Source organism: Hyperolius riggenbachi, chromosome 4 (genome assembly GCF_040937935.1).
Source record: "Hyperolius riggenbachi isolate aHypRig1 chromosome 4, aHypRig1.pri, whole genome shotgun sequence".
Lineage (NCBI taxonomy): Eukaryota > Metazoa > Chordata > Amphibia > Anura > Hyperoliidae > Hyperolius > Hyperolius riggenbachi.
This window is the reverse complement of record NC_090649.1, coordinates 194031484-194055511: the sequence shown is the minus strand read 5'-3', so window position 1 is coordinate 194055511 and position 24028 is coordinate 194031484. Positions and strand designations below refer to the sequence as shown.

General features: G+C 46.3%; 2 protein-coding genes across 3 annotated transcripts in view; one reads left to right on the top strand and one right to left on the bottom strand.

Moving 5' to 3' along the window:
- PLAAT1 (phospholipase A and acyltransferase 1) overlaps positions 1 to 24028 on the top strand; it is a 381602-nt gene that overhangs the window by 231904 nt on the left and 125670 nt on the right. The gene's annotated exons all lie outside the window — the stretch shown is intronic.
- LOC137571675 (probable cation-transporting ATPase 13A5) overlaps positions 1 to 24028 on the bottom strand; it is a 247700-nt gene that overhangs the window by 196208 nt on the left and 27464 nt on the right. The window contains exon 2 of the mRNA XM_068281173.1: positions 8975 to 9148. Within this exon, the coding sequence (XP_068137274.1) occupies positions 8975 to 9148 (174 nt within the window). The remainder of the gene's footprint in view (positions 1 to 8974; positions 9149 to 24028) is intronic.

Below are 24028 nucleotides of genomic sequence, written 5' to 3'. Positions count from 1 at the left end.
GGTAGAGTGCCATAGTGTTAATGGTCCTGCCCTGCCACTTCCGCCTGGTGGTTGTCACGAGGGTGATCGTTTATGGGGATTACATTGTCTCCTTGTGGCGGTTGGGCGATCCATGCCATTTGGGAACAATTGTTCCTTTTTGAACTGAAGAGTTCTTGCTGCACAGAAGAGATATATGCAGCTATTGGTAAATGCAATGGTTTTGCCATCATATTATAGTTATGCAACCTATGCTTGACCCTTTTTTTGTAACCGAATAAATTACTGGCAGTTGAATGACATATACTGGTAGTGTGTGGTGTTTTGTACTGCATATACCTACCTGTTGTTCGTAGTGCACCCACCTACCTATGTGAGTGCACGCAGTGTGATATACTGCTCCGTGCATACCTGTTAACTGCACCTGTGTGACTGCACATTGTATTAGTCAAGTCAGTGCATACCTTTCACATCATTCCCCCTGATATAGACAAAACAGGTAGAGGCAGAGGTAGAGGCAGACCCAGAGGTAGGCCACCTGGCAGGTCTGTGCGAGGTCGTGTTGATGTGATTTCATGCGGCCCTGGCCCAAATTACAGTGCTCAGAAGAAGGCTTGTCCCATCAACTCCGAAGATTGTCAGGACGTGGTTGACTATTTAACACAGAACACCTAATCTTCCGCAGCCACCAGCGCTACTACAAGCACCACATCCGCTGCATTTGACACTTTGCAGGAGTTAATTGGTGGGGAATTAACTGATTCACAGCCATTATTGTTACAACCAGATGAAGGCGCTAAGCAAGTTACACCACCTCATATGTCTGAGTTAGGTGGCGACACTATGGACATAACGTGTGAGGTGGAGGATGATGAAGCACCTGCTGTTGGTGCAGTTTTGGAAGTGTCTGAGGTAAGTGAAGCTGGGCAGGATGATTATGATGATACGGATACCACATGGGATCCTAAGAGACAAGATGACCAAGGGGACTGTTCAGAGGGGGAGCCAGAGAGGAGTAGGAGGAGACGAGTTGCTGAAAGAAGCAGGGGGAGCTCATCATAAGAAACAGCTGGTGGCAGTGTCCGGCGCCAGCCAACATGCCCTTCAACGTCAGCTGCTGATGCCACCATAGTGCCATCACCCCAGTGGGGCTCAGCGGTTTGGAAATTTTTTAGTGTGTCGCCAATAGATCAGAGCAATGCCATTTGTTCTCTCTGCCTCCAAAAATTGAGCAGTGGAAAGGCCAACACCCATGTAGGGACAATTGCCTTATGAAGGCACCTGCAGAAAAGGCACAAACTTCAATGGGAAGAGCACTTGAGCAAAAGCAGCACACAAAAGCAAAGCCACCCTCCTTCTCCTCTTCCTCCTTCAGGTGCAGCATGTTCAGCCGCTTTCTCCCTTGCACCTTCACAGCCACCCTCCTCCACTCCGCCTCTGCCCTTGAGCAGTTCCTGCTCCTCTGCCCACAGCAGCCAGGTGTCCGTGAAGGAAATCTTTGAGCGAAAAAAGCCAATTTCTCCCAGTCACACCCTTGCCCGGCATCTGACAGCTGGCTTGGCGGAACTGTTAGCTCGCCAGCTGTTGCCATACCAGCTGGTGGACTCTGAAGCCTTACGTAAATTTGTGGCCATTGGGACACCGCAGTGGAAGATACCAGGCCGCAATTATTTCTCTAAAAAGGCGATACCCAAACTGTACCGTGAAGTTGAGAGGTGTAACGGCTGGGTATAGCAACCCAGATGTCTGATTATGTGGTGATCTGCAGAATCACCAATAATGCAGACACTATACCTCATTATGTGATGATCTGCACAATCACCAATAATACTGGTATAGTAAGCAAGAGAGAGTGATAATAGTGCTTGGTGCAAACGTAACTTAATAGTTTTGCGAGACCTTACCAGAGGAGCTGGTAAGGTACTGTCAGTACACTAACTGTATAGTTTGACCAGACCTTTCCAGTGGGGCTGGAAAGGTACTAACAGTAAAGGTACAGAAATGGTATAACTAATCCCTACCAGAGGAGCTGGCAGGAGACTAGTAACAATATAGACTACAACACAGACCTTTTCAGAGGAGCTGGAAAGGTTCTAACAATGATAATAAGAAAGGTGTGATTAGTCCTAGCCAGTAGAGCTGGCAAGGAATAAGCAAGGAAGATGACTAGTATAGTTTAGTCCAGACCTTTCCAGAGTAGCTGGAAAGGTACTATCAGTCACTAACAGAACACTTAGACTACACCTCACCAGAGGAGCTGGTGGGCAACTGTTATAATTCACCTTATTGCTTCGACACCAGCAACTTCTTATAGTTGCGCCTCACAGACTGTGAGATACCTTGACTCTCAACACAGCAAGCAGGAGATAGACTTTTCTCAGGCTTCTTTAAAGTACAAGTTATTTATTCAGGAAACAAATATACAGATACAGTTCATCATATCCTAGCAAAGCAACTTCTTTTGTTTAAGTTCTTGGCGTTACAGCTCTTGACTAACCTTCCTCCTGAATGTTAGTCAGTTACCTCCTTTCTAGACATCTTCTAGACTACCTATGTACAGCATACATCATATCAGATTACATATAGAATGGAAATACTTAGAGGTTCCAGTCAGCAAATTGATAGCAGGAAAGTAGGAAGCAGAGTGAGCTCTGTTCGCCCACCTGACCCTTTAATACTGACCAGGAAAGAGTTAAATGTGACCTCATCTTAGCCATCCCCCAGACTGGACTATTGGCTTAGACCCCTCGTGGTGTCATAATACACACCTACTCGATAAATATTTAATGATGCCTTTCACTTACATACAGGAATGTGGTATTTTGTAAACATGGCCTATGTTGATTGTTCTTGTGGTGTACATGTTGAGGTCAGTGAGACCTGTGGCCTTGTCCATAGAACAGCTTCTTGGTATGTCCTAGTCCTGCTGACAGAACTGTAGATTTTCTCTCTAAGAGAAAATCCCCTTAGAGGGCAAGTCTGCACCCCAAGCCTTTTTGACTAACTCAGTCCAAACAACTGAGGCCTACTTAAATTATAACATACTTCACCAGTGGCAAGGGCCCACTGGTGAGTAGAGAGGTCAGACAGGCAAGGTTCGGCAACAGAGAGGTAAGTATCAGCACAGAATCGTGAGGCAGCAGAGTAATCAGTAATCAGACAGAGGTTCAGAAACTAGTCAGATAGGCAGAAGTACAGGGAGGTTAAGCAGAAGCGAGGTCAGAGTATAGCCAGATTCATACACACGTAATCAATAACAATAACAATTACTAGTCTGGTGTGAAGTCCTTGGTTTCAACACCTGGATACTAGTCTAAGGTCTGAGCGCTAACACAAAGTATTCACGACAGCAGACTCAGAGCAAATGCCGAACGAAGGCTTAAGAAGCAGAGGGAGACTCTCAGCCACTCCCACCTCAGAAATCCGCCAATCCGAGCAGCGAGAGTCACCTCTGACGTCAGCCAACCGGCAGGTCAGCTGACGCGCCTTCTCCGAGCATAAAGGTCCTGTCTCCGCACGCGCCCGCGCGAGACAGAAACCCTGTGAGCTGGAGATAAGATTGTTCCCGGCGTACTAGACACCGAAAGAACGGAAGACCCTTGAGAGCCAGGGAGAAAGGCGGCCGCAGACACTTCCTACGTGTCAGCAGCCGCCGAGCCACTACTTGTTACAGTACCCCCCCCCTCTAGACGTGGACTCCGGACACAAACCACCCAGCCTATTAGGATGCAACCTATGAAACTCCTCCATGAGTTCATGCGCATGCATGCGAGAGGCTGGCACCCATGATCTTTCTTCTGCACCATACCCCGCCAATGGACCAAGTACTGTACAGAATTGCGCACCGGCCTGGAATCCAAAATCTGCTCTATTTCGTGTTCTGGTTCCCCATTAACCACTACAGGGGGAGGGGGGGAGTGGAGTCCACATACACAGCAGGCTTCAGGATGGATACATGAAAAGTTCTACTACCCCTGAAGCTGGGTGGTAACGACACAACATAGGTAACATTGTTGATCTTCCGGGAAACAGGGTATGGTCCTATAAATTTAGGACCCAATTTGACGGAATGTCAAGTGGAAACCCACACCAAATCGCCTAGTGCGAATTCCCACTCCACTGAGCGTTTTTTATCCGCCTGTTTCTTCTGAGTGGAAAAAGCTCTCTTTAAGTTCTCTTTAACCATTTCCCAAATTTCTTTCAAGGTCCCTTGCCATTGTTCCAAGGCCAGGAATGGTGATGACACCACTGGCAGTGGCGAGAACTTCGGTGATCTCCCCGTAACAATCTGAAAGGGGGAGAAAGCCGAAGAGGCACATTTCAAGTTGTTATGGGCAAATTCTTCATAGGGCAAGAATTTGGCCCACTCTGTCTGGGTCTCAGCCACATAACATCTGAGGAATTGCTCCAAAGACTAGTTGACCCTTTTGGTTTGTCCGTTAGTCTGTGGGTGGTAGCCGGAGGAGAATGATAACTTCATTCCCAGATGATGACAAAAAGCTTTCCAAAAGAGGGAAATGAACTGGACTCCCCTATCTGACACCACACTTTCTGGAATCCCATGCAATCTGAAAATGTGATGTATGAAGAAATCTGCCAACTCTTGGGCAGTGGGGAGTCCATTCAAGGGAATGAAGTGGGCCATCTTACTGAACCTGTCGACTACCACCCATATGACCGTTTTAGCATCAGAACTAGGTAATTGGCTCACAAAATTCATGGACACATGGGTCCATGGTTGTTCAGAGGGAGACTCTCAGCCACTCCCACCTCGGAAATCCGCCAATCCGAGCAGCGAGTCACCTCTGACGTCAGCCGACCGGCAGGTCAACTGACGCGCCTTCTCCGAGCATAAAGGTCCTGTCTCCGCGCGCGCCCGTGCAAGACAGAAACCCTGTGGGCTGGAGATAAGACCGTTCCCGGCGTACTAGATGCCAAAGGAACGGAAGACCCTTGAGAGCCAGGGAGAAAGGCGGCTGCAGACACCTCCCGCGTGTCAGCAGCCGCCGAGCCACTACTTGTTACAAGAGGCAAGTGGTGTCATCTCTGGCACACAGCATTGGATCAAGGGTCCACCTGACCACGGATGCCTGGTCTGCCAAGCACGGTCAGGGCAGGTACATTACTTACACAGCCCATTGGGTTAACCTGGTGATCGCTGACAAGCAGGGAGTACGTGACTGTGCAGCGGACCAACTTGTGACACCTCCACGGCTTGCAGGTAGGCCTTCTGCCACCTCCTCTCCTTCTCTTCCTACTCCTCCTGCTACATCCTCTTCGCTATCATCCTCCTCCTCCTTGCTTGAGTGGCAGTTCAACTCTACTGGTGCTGCGATCTCCTCTCCAGCTACACAGCCCCATCTCCCCAGGGCCTATGCTGCATGCCAGCTACGACGATGTCACGCCATCTTAGACATGTCTTGCCTCAAAGCGGAGAGTCATACTAGAGCAGCTTTTCTGGCTGCTCTTAAAAAACAGGTGGATCAGTGGCTGACCCTGCACCAGCTGGACATCGCCAACGTGGTGTGTGACAATGGCAGCAATCTCCTTTCCGCTTTTAATTTGGGACAGCTGACACATGTACCCTACATGGCACATGTGATGAATCTAGTCATTCAAAGATTTGTGTCAAAGTACCCAGGCTTAGAGGATATCCTGAAGCAGGCCAGGAAGTTGTGTAAGCATTTCAGGCGGTCTTACACGGCCATGGCACGCTTTGCAGACATTCAGCGGAGAAACAACTTGCCAGGGAGATGCTTGATATGTGATAGCCCGACTCGCTGGAATTCGACCCTGGTCATGTTCTCTCGCCTGCTAGAACAGGAGAAAGCCGTCACCCAGTACCTGTACAATTACAGTAAAAGGACACAATCTGGGGAGATGGGGATGTTCTGGCCCAACAACTGGACCCTAATGAGAAATGCATGCAGGCTCATGCGGTCGTTTGAGGAGGTGACAAACCTGGTGAGTCGCAGTGAAGGCACCATCAGCGACTTGATCCCGTACGCTTACTTCCTGGAGCATAGAGTGCATAGAGTGGTGGATCAAGCTGTGGAGGAGCGTGAACAGGTACAGTTATTGGAGGAACAGTTGTGGGAGCAATTTTCATCAGAACCAGATGTTTCCTCAACACCTGCGGCAGCACAGAGGGGGAGGAGGAGGAAGAGTCATGTGGGGAAGAGGGGTCAGACTCGGATGATGAGGAAGGTGTTTCTTTGGAGGAGGAGGAGGCAGTGGCAGAAGAACAACCGCAGCAGGTGTCGCAGGGGGCTTGTGCTGCTTGACGTTCCCGTGGTATTGTTCATGGCTGGGGGGAGGAGGAGGACTTACCTGACATCACTGAGCAAGAGCAAGAGGAGATGGATAGTATGTCTGGATCCAACTTTGTGCAGATGGCATCTTTCATGCTGTCCAGCCTCTTGAGGGACCCCCGTATAAAAAAACTCAAGGGGAAAGAGCTGTACTGGGTGGCCACGCTACTAGACCCTCGGCATAGGCACAAAGTGGCGAAGATGTTTCCAAATCACCAGAAAGCAGAAAGGATGCAGCACTTGCTGAACAAGCTGGCAACTATGCTTTACAATGTGTATAAGGGTGATGTCACAGCACAACGCAATAAAGGTACCACTGCCAGTAATCCTTCTCTCATGTCCACGCAGGCAAGGACAGGACGCTCCAGCGATCTCATGGTGATGTCGGAGATGCAAACATTCTTTAGTCCAACGCCTTGCCTTAGCCCTTCAGGATCCACCCTCCACCAACACCTGGACCGGCAGGTAGCCGACTACCTGGCCTTAAGTGTGGATGCAGATACTGTGAACAGCGATGAACCCTTGGACTACTGGGTGCACAGGCTTGACCTGTGGCCAGAGCTGTCCCAATTTGCCATACAACTTCTGTCTTGCCCTGCCTCAAGTGTCCTGTCAGAAAGGACCTTCAGCGCAGCTGGAGGCATTGTCACTGAGAAGAGAAGTCGCCTAAGTCACAAAAGTGTTCAGTACCTCACCTTTATCAAAATGAATGAGGCATGGATCCCGGAAGGGCTACTGCCCGCCCGAAGACTAAGTCAGTCCCCACACACAGCATCTCTGCCTGCACGCCGTGTGACTGGCTGTCTGCCCCAAGACTAAGTCGCTCCCCACACAGCACCTCTGCCCGCAGGCCGCTTGACTGCCTTCTCCGCCACCACCTACAGGGTCCAGGACTCCAGGCGGATTCCTGAATTTTTAAGGCCGCTGCTTACAGCGGCTGCTATAATAATTTTTTGGGTGGGTGTACATGCCTGCCTAATTTCTCTGGCTGCACTGCAGCTGCAACAACAAAACAAAAGGCATGTACATGTGTCAATTTCCCTTCATGATCATTACCTTGCTGCGGTGATAGGCGTATCACAATGAAGCAATGACCGCCGGTTATATGAGTGTCTCGGGGGGTGGCACACCAAAGATAATAAGGTTGTTGCTTCATTGTGGACAGACCAAATGTGATCAGCTGGACAGTCACTGTTCTGTCATTCAGCTTTCTCAGCCCGACTACATGGGCTTGAAAGCTGCCATTACCTGCACTCTCGTCATGGTGCGCACCAGTCCAGCACAACCGTCACTACACAAACAGCTGTTTGCAGTCACTGCATACTTTTCACTGCATCTTTGACTGCACATTGTATTATACCTGGCAGTCAGTGCATACCTTTCACTTGAATGGATGGCAGACTTGCCCTCCATAACAGATTCTCGTTAAAGGATTTAAAGTTGATTAATCTCACATATACAGCAGGGCCTTAAAAGTCCTCCTGTATTGTTATTTTTGGTCACTACCTCGGGACGTGCATGCCATGCCTGCTGGAAAGCTGGAGTGTAACGATATGTGACCACTGGAACGAGGGACCCGGAGGGACAGAAACCATGGCAACTCACCACTGCCACTTTCAGGCAGCTGAGACAGCCGGATAGGCTTTTACTCTCTCTTGGGAAGGGGGGGGGGGTTAAGTTGGTGCGGTCTAAAGTGTGTGTGCGTGTGTGTGTGTGTGTGTGTAGACTGGGGTGAGTGGAGGTGTGAGGCATTGTGTGAGAAGAGGGTTAGTGGCATATGTGGGGGGCCTGGGTGTGGGAATCAAAAAGTGTGGTGGGGAGGGAGGTGCTGCTTTGTAGAATAATGATCAGGAAGTGAGTAGAGGAGAGGATGTTTGGGGTTATGGTTAGTGGTGTGTACCAGGTAGGTGGGAGGAATGCTGGTGTATAGGGGATAATAGTGTATAGTTAGAGGAGACTGGCAGATGTAGGGCTGGTGGTAATGCTGGATGGGCTGCAAATGCAGTGAATGAGGGGTTAGTGTAGCTGGTGTGGGTTTCTTTAGCTGGAGGGGCCACAGGGGTTACTTTAGCTGGGCAGTCTAGATTAAGAGATAGAGACAGTTTGGGGAAGGGGAGGGTGACGCTACACAAGATGCCTCAGCACCATGGACGCACCAGGTTTTGAATTTTTTACCTCTGGTTTTTGTACTCTAAACCTAGGTGCGTCTAATGGTCTGGAGCGTCTTATGGTCCGATAAATACGGTATATGACTTACTCCTTTTAACCCCCTTTCTGAATTTTTCATTTTGTTTGAGACACCTGCATGCAATTCACTGAGGTGGGAGACCTCCTTATTCATACTGTTTATTGTTATATGCTTATACATGGCTCCCAGTGTGTTCCTTTTTCTAAAAAGATTTTTTTTTATTTCAAAATCTGAGCTGCACAAATTATTGTTCAAAATTGATTAATTTTTATGGAAAAAAACATACATTTGAAATTTTATGTCAGCAGATGTATTTTTAGCAAATTCTTCTAGCTATTTGTTCTTAAGCAGTTGTAATTAGTAATCTGCAAAGACAGAACTCATTTAAAAAAAAAAAAGCCTGAAGAACTTCTTTAGAATATTTACAAATATCCTTTAAATCTGGCATTATTTTCCTGCACAAAAGTAATACAATTACAGAAACTAGGTTACTTACTGTGGCTCTAAGTAAGATTACATCAGCTTCTTCCAAGCTGCAGGGGACACAGTGGCACCACACATCCAGCTCAGGTTTCCAATAGAAGAGAATCTTCAGAAACGCCAATGTAAAGATGTAACCAACAACACACAGAGTATTCCTACTTTTTTCTGTTCTGTATCCCCAAAGTTCCTGCAACAAAAAATAAAAAGCTATGAAAAGAGTGTTCAGAATAGCCACCTGTTATCAGGAGGAGTGGAGAGTAGGAGTCAGTGGTGATTTGTCCAGAGGCTGCTGAGCACAAATAGTGAAGAGCATTGTGGAACTCCTGTGTACTGGCTAAGCAGGCCCAGGAGTGTAACTCTTCTATACAAACAACAACGTTTGGTATGTTTGGAATAGTTTTGCACTCATTTTAGTCATATACAATTTATTCTGGTTGAATACAATTTTAAAAATCCATCCCACACCATACAATTCTTGGTAAAATTGAATTTTCCAACATGTCCAATCTAAAAAAAATGGGAGAAACAGGAAATTCGATCAGATTTTTTGTTTGAAAACAAAAAACTGTCAATTTTCTGTACAACTGATCCTTTTAATCATATTGAGGTAAAACCAAACATAAAACTTGTAACATGTGTGGTCACCTTTTGTCTACTCCCAGATACTAAGTTTTCTCATAGTCCAAGTCCACTAATGTCAGTTTAATCTTTCACTGAACTCTCACAACAAAGTATCATCAACATATGCTGCCACAAACCCTTTGCTGCTTCTTAGGCAGAGTTATTACTTCTTGTGGGCTGATTTTTTTTTCTGTGTTCTGTTTACCTTTCTGTTTTGATCCATTTTTTATTTGCGGTCTTTGATTTTTTGATCTTCAGCTTCACCCAGATGGTAGTTTTATATTCTACAATTGGCGCAAAGCGGCACAACTTTAGGTCTTTGTGTTATATTTTGACCTGCTGCTATCTACATATGGAATTTGCAAAGTGAATGTTTTTATTGCCCTGACATACTTTCCTTTGAGCTATTGCCTTTTTGGTTATTGTAATATTGAATCCTTTTGAAAAAAACATTATTATTAAGTAAAAGCGTGAACATCAATTATCAATGTAAAAGCAATACAACAATGCATACCCTTTAACTCCTTTATGTATTTGAACCAAAATATGTAATTTTATCACCAACCTTAACCATTGCTCTTTACTATTTTAACGTTACTGCAGCCATATTTACAAGTTTTAAAATGATTTTATCACATCAAAGAATTGCATTAACTTGACAAAAAAGATAGGTGGAACATGATTGTTCTCAGAAGACTTCACAAAAGCTTGAAGTAGCATGTGTATGTGACACACCCTAAATGTGCAAATGTTCTTTCATTTCTCTATTATCTTATTTATTACCACACCTCTTGTTTCCTCCCCATTCCTTTGTATTGCAAGCTCATAAGGACAGGGTTCTCTCACCCTTTTGTGTCTTGGAAGTGGCTGTACATTTTGTCATCATCTTACATTTGTCACTGTTATTACTAGGGTGTAATTACAATAAAACAATTCTGTATTATGGCAGGCTTTATCCCTAGGCATCAGCACACTTGTAATAGCCTTCACATTTTTGTACAACTTCTGTGTATTTTTCATGGTGCTGAGATTTTCTAGCTCACATATCTTTTTACTTGCAACTTCTATTTTCTGTCAAGTCTATGTGATGCTGTGTCCCTTTTGTCAGGGTGATCAAATTAAACATTTGCCTGGTGGACAGTATACAGTACCGGAAATGAGGCAAATGGAGGCTGCCATATTTATTTCCTTTTAATCAATACTAGGGGCCTAGCAGTATTGCTGATCTCTTTGGTTGTAGTAGTAGTATCTGAATCAAACACCTAAAATATGCATGCAGCGCGGTGGTGTAGTGGTTAGCGCTCTCGCCTTGCAGCGCTGGGTCCCCGGTTCATATCCCAGCCAGGTCAACATCTGCAAGGAGTTTTTATGTTCTTCCTGTGTCTGTGTGGGTTTCCTCCGGGTGCTCCAGTTTCCTCTCACATCCCAAAAACATACAGAAGTTAATTGGCTTTCCCCTAAAATTGCCCCCAGACTAAGATACATCCACAACATGATACATACAGAGACATATGACTATGGTAGGGATTAGATTGTGAGCCCCCTCTGAGGGACAGTTAGGTGACAATATACTCTGTACAGAGCTGCGTAAGATGTCAGCGCTATATAAATAATAATAATAACTAATTCAGTCAGACTCGAGTCAAAAACATCTGATCTGCATGCTTGTTCAGGGTGTATGGCTAAAAGTTTTAGAGCCAGTGCATCAGCAGGACAGCCAGGCCATCTGAATTGTTTAAAAGGAAAAAAAAGCGTTAACTTCCATATTCCTCTCACTTGACCCGCACACCTTGACCTGTTCATTTTGAGTCCACTGTGCAGTTCATCAAAATGCACGGCAGCAGGCTTAAGAGGAACTGTAACCAAGGATTGAACTTCCTCCCAATCAGTAGCTTATACCCCCTTTCCCATGAGAAAACTTTACCCTTTCTCAAATATATCATTAGGGGGGTCTGTATGGCTGATATTGTGGTGAAACCCCTCCCAAAGTGTGATGTCAGGACCATGGTCCTGACAGCTTCCTGTCTGTGAGCCTTGTTGCATTGTGGGAAATAACAGATGTTTCCAACTGTCATCTCTCTCTGTGCAGTTTAAGCCTATCGCGTTGCTAGGGAGTGTGGTTATAGTTAATGGCAGTTGGTGCTGTCTGTTTTTTTAACCACTCCAGGACCACAGGCTTTACAGTCCCCCCCCCCCCCCCCCCCCCCCAAGACCAGGCCATTTTTCACAAAAATGGCCACTGCACATTTAAGGCCTTGCTACAGGGCTGCTCAACTCAGCACACAAGTGATCCCCCCCCTCCTTTTCTCCCCTCCAACAGAGCTCTCTGTTGGTGGGGTCTGATCGCTCCCCCAATGTTTATTTTTTTTCATAAATATTTATATGTATTTTTTTAATAAGTTTTACTATTGTTGTTTTTATTCTCCCCCCCCCCCTCTCTCCCCCCACCAGCCAATCACCGTGATCGGCTGTCAAAGGCTTCAGCTGCTGGGAGGCTGATGGGGGAGCAGAGCTCCGTCATTCATGCGGAGATGCATCGGCGCACGCGATCTCCTACAAATCTCCGCCCCAGGGCTTGATGCCAATTGACGTTAGGCGGTCCTGGGGCTGACGTCTTGATCACGCTTATTGGCGTTAGGAGGTCCCCAGGAGGTTAATGTCTGCCAGTAATAAAGATGATTATGTGCAAGCTGATTGTGGATCAAACAATATGAACAAATTACATGGTGAAGATCAATTATTTCCTGATCTCTCACTTTGCAATGCATTGATTTATTGTTTTCCCATTTTTGCTTAAGTTCTTCTTTAGTGTGAACAGAACTCTTTAGTTCCATTATAAGGATGTAATAATAGAAGATATAATTTTACCACACACAGCGCTCTGATATGCTTTTCATCTCTGTCATATTACAGTGTGATAATCTGGTTGTTTATTGCCTGATGAAGCGGGATTGTGCCCGTGAAATGCGTTGCAGTTTTATTTAGGAGTATGTGAATAAATTATTACTACCTCAAGCGACAGCATCGTGTCGGTTTTGGTGTGGCCGGCCCACCACTGCCACCGGAACATTTTAAACTTTTTAGCATTTTTTATCCTTCTGGCGCCTCTGTACATCTGTACATGTTTTCCACCCCAGGTGGAAGGGTGGTACACCCTCTTTTCTTCTTTCTACAGAGAGCGACATCTTATCCCTGAGTGGGGACAGGCTTAATCTCCCCACCTGCCTATACAGTGGTTGCCTCAGGGGTAACCCAGGTTTGTAAGTATATTACTTACGATTCACTAGTCCCTCCCTATTTCAGTACATACTACACTATATTGGGCTCTCGGTCTTCTGTTTTATATCTTTAGTTCCATTGCTTGTTTACTTTTGTCTTTTGTCATACCAATCTTTATTTTTAAATTTCTGCTTAGATTCTATTATGTTTTCTGCCAAACTTGCTACTGTCACTTTAATATTCAGCCAACTGTCATACACACCTTGGTTCTGATTCCAGTCATTCATATTAACAGCCAAGAACTGTCAAAATCCTTTAGTCTTACCCAGAACCTAAACTCAATCCTGTGCTACTTCTTGTTTACTAGTCAGCCACGGACATTCACACTAAGACGTCACAAACACTTGGAGAGAAGTGTCCGTCCTACAGCACCGCCAAAACTTTGATATCTTGTTTCAAGACCAGGCATTCCAACATTGAAGATTAGCCATGCAGTAGGTGCTCCCCCCCCCCTCCCCCCAACTGTCCCGGCTGCCCATGAGTTGCTTATTGAGGATAACCAAATAGCCACAAAAGAGATAGCTCATGTATTGGACATCTCACGGGAGCATGTAGCATGTGGGGTTTGTTCTCCTAGCCTATCCTAGGTATGCACACACTTTCAGTGAAGTGGGTGCCAAAATGTTTGAACAGTAATCAGAGGAAGGAACAAATTGAAGCATTCAATGCTGTTTTGGCCTGTTTTTAAGCTGCTTCCAACTTTTTGGCTAGCTTAGTGACTGCAGATTAAACCTGACTCCACATCTATGATCCTGAAACAAAGGAACAGTCAAAGTAATGGTGCCACAGTAGGTCCCCATGGTTGAAGAAGTCAATTTTCTAGAGCAAAAGATGATATTCTGTTAGTGGACTACCTACCTGAGGACTCTAGTTTCACCGGACAGTATTATGGTAACCTCCTGGACCAGCTATTGGAGGCAATTAAGACAAAACGCTGTGAAAAGTTGACCAAAGGTATCCTTTTTTTTTGCAGGACAATGCACCTGCACACATGTCCAATGTTGTGGATGCCAAATTGAACACTCTGGATTTCCAATTAGTTCACCATACCACCTACTCACCTGACCTGCCCCCTTTGGACTTTTATCTGTTTCTAACTTGAAGAAACACCTGAAGGAGTAATGTTTTCAGGACATTTCTGATGTCATGCTGCTGAGAGCTGGTATGACACCCAACCATAGGACTTTTATTGGAATGGCCTAAAAAAGTTGAAACTATGCTGTATTAAGTGCACCAGCCAGGGGGAAAATGTTGAATAAATTAGTTATTCAATAACCCTCTGTCTGGAACTAGTTAACACCCGGGTTTGTCAATACTTGTTACTAGAGATGTCGCGAACCTCCGATTTTTGGTTTGCGCACCTTCGCGGAAGGTTCGGTTCTCGGAAAAGTTCGCGAACCGCAATAGACTTCAATGGGGAGGCAAACTTTGAAAAATAGAAAAAATTATGCTGGCCACAAAAGTGATGGAAAAGATGTTTCAAGGGGTCTAACACCTGGAGGGGGGCATGACAGAGTGGGATACATGCCCAAAGTCCCAGGGAAAAATCTGGATTTGACACAAAGCAGCGTTTTAAGGGCAGAAATCACATTGAATGCTAAATTGCAGGCCTAACGTGCTTTCAAACATCTTGCATGTGTATACATCAATCAGGGAGTGTAATTAGAGTTCTGCTTCACACTGACACACCAAACTCACTGTGTAACGCACTGCAAACAGCTGTTTGCGTAGTGACGGCCGTGCTGGAGTGGTGCGCACCGTGGCCAGAGTGTAGGCCGTGGCGTTTTTCAAGCCCATATGGTCGCCGGGATGTGGTAGCTCAATGATAGAACAACAGTGACTGTCCAGCTGATCAAATTTGTTCTGACCACAATGAAGCAACGACCTTATGATCTTTTGTGTGCCACCCCCACCTGAGACACTCAAATAGCCGGCGGTCATTGCTTCATTGTGATACGCAAGCCCCTTCACCGCGGCAAGGTAATGATCACGAAGGGGGATGGGCACATGTACATGCCTTTTGTTTTTTGTTGCAGCCGCCCGCAGTGCAGCCAGAAAAATTAGGCAGGCATGTACACGCACCAGAAAAATTAGTGTAGCAGCCGCTGCTAGCAGCGGCCTTAAAAATTCAGGAATCCGCCTAGAGTCCTGGACCCTGTTGGTGGTGGCGGAGAAGGCATGCGGCCTGCAGGCAGAGATGCTGTGTGTGGGGACTGACTTAGTCTTTGGTTGTGCAGTAGCCCTCGGGGATCCATTCCTCATTCATTTTGATAAAGGTCAGGTACTGAACACTGTCATGACTTAGGCGACTTCTCTTCTCAGTAACTATGCCTCCAGCTGCACTGAAGGTCCTTTCTGACAGGACGCTTGCGGCAGGGCAAGAGAGAAGTTGTATGGCAAATTGGGACAGCTCTGGCCACAGGTCAAGCCTGCGCAGCCAGTAGTCCAAGGGTTCATCGTCGCTTTTCGCAGTGTCTACATCCACACTCAAGGCCAGGTAGTCGGCTACCTGCCGGTCCAGGCGTTGGTGGAGGGTGGATCCGGAAGGACTATGGCGAGGAGTTGGACTAAAGAACGTCCGCATGTCCGACATCACCCTGAGATCGATGGAGCGTCCTGTCCTTGCCTGCGTGGACTTGGGAGGAGGAGGGTTACTGCCAGTGGTACCTTGATTGCGTTGTGCAGCCACATCACCCTTAAACGCATTGTAAAGCATCATCGACAGCTTGTTCTGCAAGTGCTGCATCCTTTCTGCCTTGTGTTGAGTTGTTAACAGGTCCGCCACTTTGTGCCTGTACCGAGGGTCTAGTAGCATGGCCACCCAGTACAGGTCATTCGACTTGAGTTTTTTGATGCGGGGGTCCCTCAACGGGCTGGACAACATGAAAGAGGACATCTGCACAAAGCTGGATGCAGACGTACTCTCCATCTCCTCTTGCTCTTCCTCAGTGATGGGACGCAAGTCCTCTTCCTCCCCCAAGCCACGAACAATACCACAGGAACGTGGAGCAGCAGAAGCCCCCTGTGACGGCTGCCGCGGTTGTTCTTCTTCCGCCGCCTCTTCCTCCTCCACAGAAACACCTTCCTCATCATCACCATCATCAGAGTCTGACTCCTCTCCTTCCCCACACGACTCCTCTTCTTCCTCCTCCTCCTCCCCCCTCTGTGCTGGCACAGGTGTTGTGGGAACATCGGGTTCGGGTGTAAATGGCTCCCACGACTCCTGCCGCCGTAACTCTTCTCGTTCACGCTCCTCCACAGCTGTATCCACCACTCTACGCACGGCACGCTCCAGGAAGTAGGCGTAGGGGATCAAGTCGCTGATGGTGCCCTCATCACGACTCACCAGTTTGGTCACCTCCTCAAAGGGCTCCATGACCCTGCATGCATTTCGCATCAGTGTCCAGTTTTTGGGCCACAATATCCCCATCCTCCCAGATTGTGTCCTTGTACTGTAATGATACAGGTACTGGGTGACTGCTTTCTCCTGGTCTAGCAGGCGAGAGAACATCAGCAGGGTGGAATTCCAGCGAGTCGGGCTATCGCAAATCAGGCGTCTCACCGGCAAGTTGTTTCTACGCTGAATGTCCGCAAAGCGTGCCATGGCCTTGTAAGAGCGCCTGAAATGCCCACACAACTTCCTGGCCTGCTTCAGGACGTCCTCTAAGCCTGGGTACTTGGACACAAATCTTTGCACGACCAGATTCAGCACATAAGAAAAAGACACCGAGAGCCCAATATGGTGTAGTATGCTCAGGACAATAGTGAATAATGTAATGTGAGAAGGTTATACTCACAAACGAGGGTTACCACTGAGGCAACCACTGTGTATGCAGGTGAGGAGATTAGACCTGTCCTCACTCAGGGTTAAGAAGTCGCTCTCTGTAGATAGACGAAAGGTAGGGGTGGGTCCCCCTTCCACCAAGGGTGGACACTATAATGACTTTGATGAACAGAGGCGCCAGCAGAATAAAAACAATAATTAAAAGTTTTAAAATATGCTGGGGAGGCAGTGGTGGACTTACCTCCGAAAGCAGACTAGACTACTTGTCTGACATAAATAAAAACTTTATTAGTACCCCAATAAATGCAACGCGTTTCGCAGGACCAAGCCCGCTTCATCAGGCAATAAAACAGGGGACAAAACAGTAGCTCCCAGGTAGCACGTATAGTGCCTCAGGCGCTATACGTGCTACCTGAGAGCTACTGTTTTGTCCCCTGTTTTATTGCCTGATGAAGCGGGCTTGGTCCTGCGAAACGCGTTGCATCTATTGGGGTACTAATAAAGTGTTTATTTATGTCAGACAAATAGTCTAGTCTGCTTTCAGAGGTAAGTCCACCACTGCCTCCCCAGCATATTTTAAAACTTTTAATTATTGTTTTTATTCTGCTGGCGCCTCTGTTCATCAAAGTCACAGATTCAGCACATGTGCCATGCAGGGTATGTGTGTCAGCTTTCCCAAATTCAACGCAGCAATGAGATTGCTGCCGTTGTCACACACCACATTGCTGATCTCAAGCTTGTGCGGGGTCAGCCATTGCTCCACCTGTGTTTTAAGAGCAGCCAGGAGAGCTGCTCCAGTGTGACTCTCCGCTTTTAGGCAAGACATGTCTAACACTGCGTGACACCGTCGTACCTGGCATGCAGCATAGGCCCTGGGGTGCTGGGGCTGTGTAGCTGGAGAGGAGATCGCGGCTCCAGCCAAGGAGGAGGAGGAGGATGACGACAGCGAAGCAGTGGTAGCAGTTGGAGAGGAGGTGGCTGGAGTCCTGCCTGCAAGCCGTGGAGGTGTGACAAGTCGGTCTGCTTCGCAGCCACGTACTCCCTGCTTGCTGTCATCGGTCACCAGGTTGACCCAATGGGCTGTGTATGTAATGTAGTGGCCCTGCCCGTGCTTGGCAGACCAGGCATCCGTGGTCAGGTGAACCCTTGACCCAACGCTGTGTGCCAGAGATGACACCACTTGCCTCTCAACTGCACGGTACAGTTTGGGTATGGCCTTTTGTGAAAAATAATTGCGGCCTGGTATCTTCCACTGCGGTGTACCAATGGCCACAAACTTACGGAAAGCCTCCGACTCCACCAGCTTGTATAGTAATAGCTGGCGAGCTAATAGTTCCGCCACGCCAGCTGTCAGATGCCGAGCAAGAGGGTGACTGGCAGACATTTGCTTCTTACGCTCAAATACTTCCTTCACGGACAGCTGGGTACTGCTGTGGGCAGAGGAGAAGGAACCGCTGAAGGTAAGAGGCGGTGTGGAGGAGGGTGGCTGTGAAGGTGCAAGGGAGAAATTGGATGAAGACGATGCACCTGAAGGAGGAAGAGGAGAAGGAGGGTGGCTTGTCTTTTGAGGGGTGCTGCTTTTCCTCAGGTGTTCTTTCCATAGTTGTTTGTGCCTTCTCTCCAGGTGCCTTCGTAAGGCACTTGTCCCTACGTGAGAGTTGTCCTTTCCACGGCTCAATTTTTGCTGGCAGAGACAACAGATGGCTTTGCTCCGATCTGAGACACACACGTGAAAAAATTTCCAAACCGCTGAGCCCCCCTGGGGTGATGGCGCTACGGTGGCATCACCAGCTAAAGTTGAAGGGCATGTTGGCTGGCTGGCCATAGCTGGCGATACATGGCACCGGACACTGCCCCCAGCTGTTTCTGAGGACGAGCTCCCTCTGCTTTTATCATGGAGTCGTCTCTTCCTACTCCTCTCTGACTCCTCCTCTGAACTGTCCCCCTGGTCATCTCCTCTACCGGGAACATATGTTGTATCCGTATAATCGTCATTATAATCATCCTGGCCAGCTGCACTTTCCTCAGACACCTCCTCAACTGCACCAACTTCAGGTGGTCCATCATCCCCATCCACACACGTTACGTCCATACTATTGCCACCTAACTCAGACGTATGAGGTGGTGTACCTGCGCCTTCTTGTTGTTGTTGCAGTAGTGGCTGGGAATCAGTGATTTCACCACCACCAAATAACTCCTGCGAAGTGTCAAATGCAGCGGATGTGGTGCTTGTTGTAGCGCTGGTGGCTGCGGGAGATGAGGTGTTCTGTGTTAAATACTCAAGCACCTCCTCCTTCCTTTTGGGAAGTGATGGCACGTGCCTTCTTCTGAGCACTGTATTTTGGGCCAGGTCCGCACAAAATCACAGCAACACCACCTCGCACAGCCACAGACCTGCCGGTGCCTGGTGGCCTTCCTCTGGGTCTGCCTCTACCTCTTCCTCTACCTGGTTTGTCCATTTTGTCCATCTCGGGGGGATGCTAGGTATATGCAGTGAGGTGGGTTCACTCAACACAACAGGTAGTTAGATGCAGTGAGCTGGGTTCACTGAACCGTAAAGGTACTTAAGATGCAGTGAGGTGGGTTCTCACTCAACACAACAGGTAGTAAGATGCAGTGAGGTGGCCAGGTGGATTCACTCAACACAACAGGTAGTTAGATGCAGTGAGCTGGGTTCACTGAACAGTAAAGGTACTTAAGATGCAGTGAGGTGGGTTCTCACTCAACACAACAGGTAGTTACATAGTTACATAGTTATTTTGGCTGAAAAAAGACATACGTCCATCGAGTTCAACCAGTACAAAGTACAACTCCAGCCCGTCCCCCACATACCCCTGTTGATCCAGAGGTAGGCAAAAAACCCCACAAGGCATGGTCCAATTAGCCCCAAATGGGAAAAATTCCTTCCTGACTCCAGATGGCAATCAGATAAAATCCCGGGATCAACATCATTAGGCATAACCTAGTAATTGTAGCCATGGATGTCTTTCAACGCAAGGAAAGCATCTAAGCCCCCTTTAAATGCAGGTATAGAGTTTGCCATAACGACTTCCTGTGGCAATGCATTCCACATCTTAACCACTCTTACTGTAAAGAACCCTTTCCTAAATAAATGGCTAAAACGTTTTTCCTCCATGCGCAGCTCATGTCCTCTAGTCCTTTGAGAAGGCCTAGGGACAAAAAGCTCATCCGCCAAGCTATTATATTGCCCTCTAATGTATTTATACATGTTAATTAGATCTCCTCTAAGGTGTCTTTTCTCTAGACTAAATAAACCCAGTTTATCTAACCTTTCTTGGTAAGCGAGACCTTCCATCCCACGTATCAATTTTGTAGCTCGTCTCTCCACCTGCTCTAAAACTGCAATATCTTTTTTGTAATGTGGTGCCCAGAACTGAATTCCATATTCCAGATGTGGCCTTACTAGAGAGTTAAACAGGGGCAATATTATGCTAGCATCTCGAGTTTTTATTTCCCTTTTAATGCATCCCAAAATTTTGTTCGCTTTAGCTGCAGCGGCTTGGCATTGAGTACGATTATTTAACTTGTTGTCGATGAGTACTCCTAAGTCCTTCTCCAAGTTTGATGTTCCCAACTGTATCCCATTTATTTTGTATGGTGCTAGACCATTGGTACGACCAAAATGCATGACTTTACATTTGTCAACATTGAATTTCATCTGCCATGTATGTGCCCATATAGCCATCCTATCCAGATCCTGTTGCAATATGACACTATCTTCCTGAGAGTTGATGATTCTGCACAATTTTGTATCATCTGCAAAAATAGCAACATTGCTCACTACTGCATCTACTAGGTCATTAACCTCCTCAGCGGTATGGACAGAAATGTCCATCCATAAAAACATGCTGTGAACAGCATAAACGTGCATACACATCAATACTCTTCTGCACTGTATACTAGACCCTTGCTTGACACAGTTTGGCAAGTTACAGGAAAAAAAAAAGTTTTAAAAATACATTTTATCACTTTTTGCAAAGAAATCCTGGGAATTGAACGCCGGGGAGGTTAATAAATAAATTGAAGAGCACTGGACCCAGTACAGACCCCTGTGGGACCCCACTGCTAACAGTCTCCCATTTTGAGTATGATCCATTAACCACAACTCTTTGTTTTCTGTCCATTAGCCAGTTCCCTATCCATGCACACAAACTCTTCCCCAGTCCATGCATCCTCAACTTTTGCACCAGACTTCTGTGGGGAACAGTGTCGAAGGCCTTTGCAAAGTCCAAGTATATCACATCTACAGCATTCCCAATATCCATATTAGCATTCACTACCTCATAAAAGCTGAGCATGTTAGTCAAACAGGACCTGTCTTTAGTAAACCCATGTTGATGCTGAGAAATAAGATTATTTTCTACTATGAAGTCATGTATAGTATCTCTTAGTAACCCCTCAAATAGTTTGCATACAACTGATGTTAAGCTTACAGGTCTATAATTTCCTGGATCAGATTTTTTGCCCTTCTTAAATAATGGGAAAACGTGGGCTGTACGCCAATCCACTGGGACTCTGCTAGTTGCAAGAGAGTCACAAAAGATAAGATAAAGGGGCTTAGCTATAACTGAACTTAATTCTCTTAGGACCCGAGGATGCATGCCATCCGGGCCAGGTGCCTTGTCTATTTTTAATTTATTTAGTCTTGCCTTTACTTCTTCCTGCGTTAAGTATTTAATATTACAGTTAGAAGATTGAGACTCTTCTGCCTCTGTAATTTGCAACAGTGCTGTTTCCTTTGTGAAGACAGAAGCAAAGAAAGCATTTAATAACTCTGCCTTACCTTGGTCGTCCACCATTGAGTTCCCACCCTCATCCTTTAGGATTCCTATACAGTCAACCTTTCTTTTTTTAGAGTTGATGTACTTGTAAAACTTTTTTGGGTTAGATTTGATATCCCTAGCGATTTGATTTTCAGCTTCGATCTTTGCCAGCCTAATTTCTTTTTTACAATTTTTATTGCACTCCTTATAATTGCTTAGTGCAGCCTCAGTCCCCTCCTGTTTTAGGACCTTATAGACATTCTTTTTCCTCTTCATTTTATCCCTAACCTTTCTATTCATCCATAGAGGCCTTTTTTTATTCCTAGACATTTTGTTTCCATATGGGATATACATACTACAATATTGATTGAGAATACGTTTAAAAGCTTGCCATTTCCCTTCAGTGTCGTCCCCTTGTAGTACATTATCCCAGTTCACCAAACTTAGTGCCTGCCTAATTTGATTGAACTTTGCTTTTCTAAAATTCATAGTTTTAGTGGTCCCGCTGCCCCGTGGCCTATCAGTCACCAGATCAAACGTTATCATGTTGTGATCACTATTTCCCAAATGTTCTTGAACCTGCACATTTGATACATTATCTGGTCTATTAGAAATGATCAGATCCAGTAACGCATTCCCCCTAGTTGGTTCCGTTACCATTTGAGTCAAGTAATTGTCCTGTAGTGCTGCCAGAAATCTGCTGCTTTTACCAGAATGGGTAGCCTCAATACCCCAGTCAATGTCTGGAAAGTTGAAGTCGCCCATAATTATGACCTCGTTTTTACTTGCAGCTTTTTCAATCTGCTGTAGTAATCGCAGTTCTGCAGCTTCATTAATAAGAGGTGGTCTGTAGCATACCCCAATAAGCAATTGGCAACTTTTATTTCCACCATGAATATTTACCCAAACGGACTCCACATCTTCGCAATCTTCCTCCATCTCATCGTTGAGGACAGCTGTAAAAGAATTCTTAACAAAGAGACAAACCCCTCCACCTTTTTTCCCTGTTCTATCCCTCCTAAACACATTGTATCCTTTTAAATTAGCTATCCAGTCATGGCTTTCATCCATCCATGTCTCGGTTATTCCCACAATGTCATAGCCTTTGTCATTCAGAATGAACTCTAGTTCGTCTATTTTATTTGCAAGGCTCCGAGCATTGGTTACCATGCACTTTATATTTTTACCAACACATTTACCAATTTTGTTTACACGAAATGGGCTACTTGAAGTTTTACCAACCTCCTTAATCTTTACACTGTCTCCACCCCCCTCTCCACCCCCCATAATGTTAGGCTCCCACTGTCTTTTTACCTTATCTTGTCTACATATTGAGACTTTATCCTCCCGCCTCCCCCCAGATCCTAGTTAGATGCAGTGAGGTGGGTTCACTCAACACAAAGCTAGGTATATGCAGTGATGAGGTGGGTTAAGTAAACACAACAGGTACTGGGTAGTTAGATGCAGTGAGCTGGGTTCACTGAACAGTAAAGGTACTTAAGATGCAGTGAGGTGGGTTCTCACTCAACACAACAGGTAGAGTTGAAGAGAAAAGGTCAGCACCAGATGTAACATCTGACAGCTTCACACTTAATCCTCCCAACCTGGATGTGCTTCAGCAGTAATTTCATCAAATTGGAAGTAGATTAGAGACGCAGCACCAACTCCATGCAGTTAGGTTTATTGGATTAAGACAAAGGGCATACAGGCATAGGGGGTACAGACATCGGCCTTACAGCCGTTACGCGGGGCTCCCGCTTCCTCAGAGACCACAAGATGTCACAATGTCCTTACATTTTACCACACTTATATACAATAAGCATTTGGCACTTACCGCTCCCCACCATTGCTGAGGACGCCCATCGGCCCGCCGAAGACGCGCATCCGTTTCTTTCAGGGAGTAGTCACGCCCCTTCCGGGGTCACTAACCTCTTAGCCACTCAGCGCCAAGGACGTGAATACGTCATGCGCCAACTGCAGCTTGGAGGTGTGGAGCGCCCTGTTGCCAAGGCAACCCGACACCGGCGAAAGGAGGCCTCCAGGGCGTCATCAGTTTCCCTGGAAACCACACGCTTTTCCTGCGGCATAACGTCGCTCTAGGTATCCGACGATTGTGGCCCCAGGGTACCCTCTTTCAAATTCTTGAGGGATGAAAACTGTCCTATGGCATGGTGGGGAAGCAGCATCTGTAACAAAGAAAAGAAGAGAAAAGAAGAGAGAAAAAAAATAAAAATTTACCTGCTTACAATCTGTCCCTATTCCACACAGGGAATAGAAAATTGAATCTAAAAAGAGAAGAGGCAAGATTGATCTCCGTTACACAAGCTTGTTTTGCAGCAGGGCTAAATGAGAGAAATGAGCTGCATTGGCTCTTAGACGCATACTGATGTGTTGTAAATATACTAGACGGTAAAAACAATTTATAAATTTAGGATCATCCGCTTCCCGTTTTGGGAATCTTAAATTATGCTTTTATATTGGTTGAACTGATTTTAATATTTGTATTTTTTTCTCTCTTCTTTTCTCTTCTTTTCTTTGTTACAGATGCTGCTTCCCCACCATGCCATAGGACAGTTGTCATCCCTCAAGAATTTGAAAG